Raw genomic sequence first — 6706 nt, forward strand, 5'->3', positions numbered from 1 at the left:
AGTTAGGGGCAGGGATTTCGGGAGGGGGTAATCGGGGACAAGGACCAGTGGTGCTTAGATAGGGGTTGGGGTCCTGGGGGCAGTTGGGGCAGGGGTCTGGGGAGGGGGCAATCAGCGGCCAGGGCTGGGATTCAAAGGGCTCTGGGCTGCTGGCAGCCGCAGGGATCCCAGAGCCCTTTAAATCCCAGCCGCGGCCGGGAGTCAGAGGGCTCTGGGCTGCTCGCCGCAGCGGGCAGCGCAGAGCCCTCTGATTCCCGGCCATGGCTGGGATTTAAAGGGCTCTGGGCTCCCCGCCGCAGCGGGCAGTGCAGAGCCCTCTGATTCCCGGCCACGGCTGGGATTTAAAGGGCTCTGGGCTCCCCGCGGTTGCAGGCAGCCCAGAGCAGGGGAGAAACCTAGCTCCAAATATTGCTGGAGCAGAGCCCCTGACTGTGAATATTCCTGGGGCTAAAGCCCCAGGAGCCCATATAAGCTGGCGCCCATGAAAGGGAGTATTCTGGAACTGGTGAGGATCTTACCTGTATTCAGTTTCATTAGACACAGATTTGCACATTTTATTTTATTTTGCTTGGTGACTTACTTTGTTCTGTCTGTCACTACTTGGAACCACTTAAATCCTACTTTCTGTATTTAATAAAATCACTTTTTACTTATTAATGAACTCAGAGTATGTACTGATACCTGGGAGAGCAAACAACTGTGCATATCTCTCGATCAGTGTTATAGACGGCGAACAATTTATGAGTTTACCCTGCATAAGCTTTATTCAGGGTAAAACAGATTTATTTGGGTTTAGACCCCATTGGGAGTTGGGCATCTGGGTGTTAAAGGCAAGCACACTTCTGTTAGCTGCTTTCAGGTAAACCTACAGTTTTGGGGCAAGTAATTCAGACCCTGGGTCTTTGTTGGAGCGGACGGAATGTCTGGCTCAGCAAGACAGGGTGCTGGGGCCCTGAGCTGGCAGGGAAAACAGAAGCAGAGGTAGTCTGGGCACATCAGCTGGCAGCTCCCAGGAGGGTTTCTGTGATCCAACCCGTCACACATGCCATGCTTTGGTATGATTGGCAGTCTCTGCTAATAGACTGTGTGATCTGCAGGAGTGAGCTGAATGGTTCCAGGTAAATCTAGATTCTCTTACAGAACTCTGTGGGGAAGCGTACATATCTCCTGTCTGCACTACGTCTCTAGTCAACAGTGTTGACCCTTCCTTTTCATGTATGCCAGTGATGATGATAAAGGGTAAAAGGGCAATGAAAGAACCCAGAAAAGAATCTTCATAATATATACATGTAGTTAGCAATCCAGACTCAGCAGCTTTATATTAGTGTAATGCTTGGGCCTGATAGTGGAGAGTGCTTGTCAGCTTCCACAGAGAGACTCCCTGGCTGTTTGTTTTCCCCTGGCATACTCTTGGTGTGACCAGTTCTGTTGTAGGTGGGGAAATCTGTAAAATCTACTCTGTGTAGTTTCACACTGAACCTGATCTTGCGTCAGGGAACTCAGCGGGAGTTTTACAGTTAACTTCAGTGAGAGGAGGAGCAGGCTCTGTTAACAACTTTAAAAGTGCGTCTATGGCTGAATTTATTTGAAGCTGCTTAAGTCAATATTGCCAATGCCTCTTACTGCTTGAGTTAGGGGATTGAAGTCAGGATTCTTCATAGTAAGGTTGGGGAGGATCATTTGTGGGACATGTGGGGCACAAAGTGAGTGCTGATACTTTATTATCCCACTTAATAATGACTATCTAATGCAGGGGTCGGCAACCTTTCAGAAGTGGTGTGCGGAGTCTTCACTTATTCACTTTAACTAAGGTTTCACGTGCCGGTAATACATTTTAATGTTTTTTAGAAGGTCTCTTTCTATATTATGTAACTAAACTATTGTTTTACATAAAGTAAACAAGATTTTCAAAATGTTTAAGAAGCTTAATTTAAAATTAAATTAAAATGCTGATCTTATGCTGCTGGCCCACTCAGCCCGCTGCTGGCCTAGGGTTCCATTCACCTAGTTTGGCAGCAGACTGAGCGGGGCCTGCAGGACCCCGGCTGGCAAAGGGCCGGCAGCCGGGACCCCAGACCGGCAGCGGGCTGAGCGGGGCTGGCGGACGGGACCCCAGACTGGGGGTGCAGATGGGAATGTGGGAGGGGGGTGCAGGAGCTCCTGTTTGGTGCTCAGGGTAGGGGTGGAGATGTGGGGGGTGTGTGCAAGAGTCAAGGCATAGGGTGTGGGGGGTGCAGGAGTCAGAACGGGGGCTGGATGTGTGTGAGACTGTGCAGGAGTCAGGGTGTGCGATGGCTGGGTATGTGTGGGGGGGGCAGAGGTCAAGGCAGAGGGCTGGGTATGTGTGGGGAGGTGCAGGGGTCAGGGCAGAGGGCTGGGTGTGTGTCGGGGAGGTGCAGGGCTCAGGGCAGAGGGTTGGGGTGCTCGGTTCGTGGGGGTGCTCCCAGCCCCCTGGCATGAGTGGCTCACGGCAGGGGGCTGGAGGGGATATGCCCGATTCCACCCCTTTCCCCAGGGCCCCATCCATCTGTCCTCTTCTCTGCCTCCTCCCTGGAGCAGCGAGCACGCTGCGACTCCGCTCCCCTCCCCCTCGCAAGGGCGATCAACTGATCGGCGCAGGGAAGGAGAGGAGGAGGCGCAGGAAGGCAGCACGCTGGGGGAAGAAGTGGGGGTGGAGGGAACTTAACTGCCGGCAGGACCAAGCTTCTGCCTTCTGCCTCCGCAGGAGAGAGCCGGGGGAGGGACTGAGTGGGGCCGGCACCCCAGCAGGTAGCAGCATGCCATTAAAAATAGCGTGCCGCAGATTGCTGACTCCTGATCTAATGGTATAAGTTAACATGGCCATTTATGAATGCAGAGTTTGGGATGGACAAGAGGCAGGAATAGTGGAGGGGCATAGATTGTTCTAGTGTTGATGGCAGCAGAGGGATCAGGAATGATCAAATACCTACACGTTTTTTGTGCATTATTACAGCTCATTAACTGCAAAGAAGAGGTGGTTAGTGACCATGATGAGAGCCGTTCTAGTGGGGTATCAGAAACCAGATTTGAGAGGATCAAGGGAAGAGCTGGAAGAAATTAGGGGTAGGAAAGATAGGCCTTCCTGGGGTGGAGATGGGGTGAGGCTTTGTGAGAGCAAAGAGGTTGGGGTGAGGAAAGTGCCACTAAGGTAAAAGAGAAGAGCAGACAACATAGCTTGTGCAAGCAGAGGTGGGGAGAAGAGAAGGGGAGATCAGAATAGATGATGTGAGAATGCAGAGTTCCTCATATGCTGACTCAGACATAACTACAGAACTATTAGACAGCTGATCATGTGGCTTTAGGAGCCTAGGAATCTCCCTACTGGAGCAGAACAGTTCATCTAGTTCAGTATCTTGTCTGACAGTGATCCCGGTCAGGTACTTAAGAAGAAGGTACAAGAAACTCTAAGTGACAATTACGGAAAAAACTTCCCTTAGGAGAAGATTCTTCCTAGTCCCCCATCAGTTAGTAGTTGGCTTGTGTCTGGAGCCTGAGGGTTTCCATCTTTTGTGCTTTATCTCAGTTCACTATGGATTGTTCTCATGCGTTGACTGCTGCATATTGACTAAGACATATTTTTATCAAATTAAATATAAGTGGAAAAATTATTTTTAAGTAGAATTTAATTTTAATACTTGACAGCAATTAATGACCTGAAGCAAGTAGTAACCCTCTGCATGGCTGGGCTCCACCTGACAACCCCAGTACGGGGTTTGGGGCTCACAGCCCCTCTCCTGGTTGGGGTCAGGACTCGCAACCCCATGTGGTGGTCAGACTCGGGGATCGCATTCCCGCTCCTGGCTAGGGTTGGGGTTGGGGCTCGCAGCCCCATGGGGGGTCGGTGTCAGGGCTCTCTGCCCCGTGCCTGGCCGGAGTTCACAACTCCGCTCCTGGCCAGGGTTGGGGTCAGGGCTTGCAGCCCCATGGGAGGTCATACTCAGGGATCGCAGCCCCGTGCCTGCCCAGAGCTCTCAGCCCCACTCCTGGCCAGGGTTGGGGTTGAGGCTCGCAGCCCCATGAGGGGTCGGAGTCGGGACTCACAGCTGCCTGCCCAGGTCAGAGCTCGCAGTCCCGCAGCTCGATACAGGGGTCGGGGCTCGCAGCCATGCGTTGCCATCAGGGCTTACAGCCTGGAGCAGGAGTCGGGGCTCGCAACTTGCAGCTGCACACTGAGGTCAGGGCTCGCGACCCCCCACATAACCGGCTTGCGACCCCCAGTTTGAGAACCAGTGACCTAGACCATCCCTGACAGATGCTTGTCTAACCTGTTCTTAAAAGCCTCCAAGGATGGGGATTCTGCAGCCTCCCTAGGTAGCCTCTGCCAGTGCATTAACTCATCCTTATAGTTAGAAAGTTCTTGAAGCTTTTTCCTATCCTCCCCTTTTCCAGTAAATTAGTAAATGCAAACATCAGTCCCAGTACAGATCTGTGAATTAAACTAGAAGCTAAGGTTTTACTCAATTAAAAATTGACTGAGCAGCATACTCAATCTCAGTCCAAACTGCCTTGTGCTCACTCAGTCACTGTCAGTCTGGCTGTGCCTGAGGCCTCTCTCAGCTCAAGAATTATGAGGGTTTTTTACAGCAGACCATTAATATCTTATTAAGACATGAGCAGAGATGGAATTTTGTACGTTGCAATAAGCAGCCGCCCTCCTTGGAGAATGCAGAGGAGGTGCTGCTCTCTGGCCCTGATTTTGTGCAATTGGCCAAAAAAACCCAAAACAAACTCCAAAACGCAGTTGCTAGAATTCCCTTCCAGCTATGTCTGGATGCTTAACTATATGGTGACCAGGACAGTTGATGAACTGTGGGTGCGCTAACCTCACTCTCTGCTCTGTTTTATATTTGATTGCAGACACCAGCCTCTCTTGGAGATTTATCAGATCCTGCTGTTTTGTCCAAGTCACTGGAAGAGTTTTATGTCTCCCTAAGCTGTTCCCAGCCCTCAGCAGAGCCTAGCCAACTGGAGACTGATCAGAACAAAATATCTCCTAACAAGGTCCAGCTTCTTACAGCACCAGCTGCTTCTGCCTCACTTACAACAGCACCTGTATCTTTGGAGAAGCAGAATGGTACTGTGGATTTGTCTGAGTGGTTTTGTGAAGACTGACGGGGTATTAGTATGTGCATTCCACTACCCAGTTTGAATGCTGGCCCTAGCTCTGCGATCCTGGTACTATGTTAATGGCACTGGTGGGTGTTTCTTGGTATTGTCTGAAGTCCATTACAGCCAGAAGCTGGGCTCAGGAATCCTGGGGCTAGGGCACTGGTGTATGCAAATGGAGACCTTGAATCTTGGCTTTTTGGTGCAATGGACAGATGTCAATAAGTGACCGTGGGTTGATGCAATACTTCAGGTTGGCCCCATGTGCAGAGAAGTGGATTCATAAGTATTTCATGGGGATGAACTTGAATTGAGGTTTATTCCTCTCTTGGTTCATTTCCCTGCCTTATCCAGATATTTTTCTTCTGTTACCTTTGTCCAGCCCTTATCCTAAATATTTTTGCCTGTCTGTTTCAAGTGTTAGAATTTCCCAATATTAAATGGACTCTCATCTCCTGGCATTTAAGGGATTCCATGTAAGACCATGGAAAATGAGAGAGAGCGAAGCCCTTGTTCTTTCTAAATCCTTCTTAGCTCCCATGTGTCTGTCCTCTAAAACATACATTGATTTTAACTTCACAACACCCCTTTGAGTTAATGAAATATTTATCCCCGTTTTACAGGATAAAATAAGCGACTTGCCCAAGGTTGCATAGTATGTCTGTGGTAGAGCTGAGAATCCAGTTCTCCTGAATCCCAGTCCAGTGCCCTATCCATTAGACCATCCTTTCACCCTTGTCTCATTTACTATGCAGGGGAAGTCATTCCAGAGACGGTAAAGAATGAGGACCTCTTGAGGACCCAAGTTATCACACTGAGTAGCAGGAACAGCTGCAGTAACCGAGGGGCTGAGGATCAGAATTCCCTGATCCTAGCTGCTGAGCTCCAGGTCTCCCAGAAGCTCTACATCCCTCGCAGCTCGCCTACCGCAGCATTGGGAGCTGCTGCACGCTTGGCCACCTCCAGTGGCCTTTTTCACTGGTTCGCTGTCCTGAGAAAGTTGGAGACATGAGGAGGAACCCCAAGCTGTATGGTTTCTCAAGAAAGGAGTCTCATCCACTTGTACTGCATCAGACAAGATAGAGAAACAAAGCAAATGCTCTTTGAGGGGTTGGTTCTCCTGTGCCATTTCTTTGGCCATAAGAGATACTCATCCTCCTAGGGTCTCCTTGGACATGCCCATGTGTATGGGATAAATGTTGCTTTTATTTTCAGTGGAGATGGTTATATTCCTTCTGTTGTACTGCTGCGTAATGACTGTGTTCTTTTTAATATAGTGGTTTGAACTGTGTTTCAATGTTGTTGTGTTGTATGTATAAACAGTCTCCAAAAGGTGGAGGAAGGAAACTGGGGTCAGATTTGGCATGTTGGAAACAGACCATCTTTTAAAAAACAAACAAACAAAAAAAAAACCCCAAAACCTCTTTCCACTCACCTCTAAACCACTTCCCCTCAAACAGGTATTGCCTTGAGCGTTGCAACTTATGACTTATTGTGAATAAGGATTTTTTAAATGCAATGGATCCATCACATAATCCTTTTCTTGGTAGTACAACTACTGGTCACATCATAAGTCAGG

General features: G+C 49.4%; 1 protein-coding gene across 4 annotated transcripts in view; it reads left to right on the forward strand.

Annotated features, from left to right (window-relative positions):
* TDRD5 (tudor domain containing 5) overlaps positions 1 to 6418 on the forward strand; it is a 43725-nt gene extending 37307 nt beyond the window's left edge. For all 4 annotated transcript variants that reach the window (XM_039486661.1, XM_039486663.1, XM_039486660.1 and 1 more), the window contains exons 17-18: positions 4879 to 5095; positions 5883 to 6418. In XM_039486661.1, coding sequence (XP_039342595.1) covers positions 4879 to 5095; positions 5883 to 6139 — 474 coding nt within the window. In that variant the 3' untranslated portion in view covers positions 6140 to 6418. The remainder of the gene's footprint in view (positions 1 to 4878; positions 5096 to 5882) is intronic.
* The last annotated feature ends 288 nt before the right edge of the window (positions 6419 to 6706 follow it).

This window comes from Mauremys reevesii, linkage group 8 (assembly GCF_016161935.1).
Source record: "Mauremys reevesii isolate NIE-2019 linkage group 8, ASM1616193v1, whole genome shotgun sequence".
NCBI lineage: Eukaryota > Metazoa > Chordata > Testudines > Geoemydidae > Mauremys > Mauremys reevesii.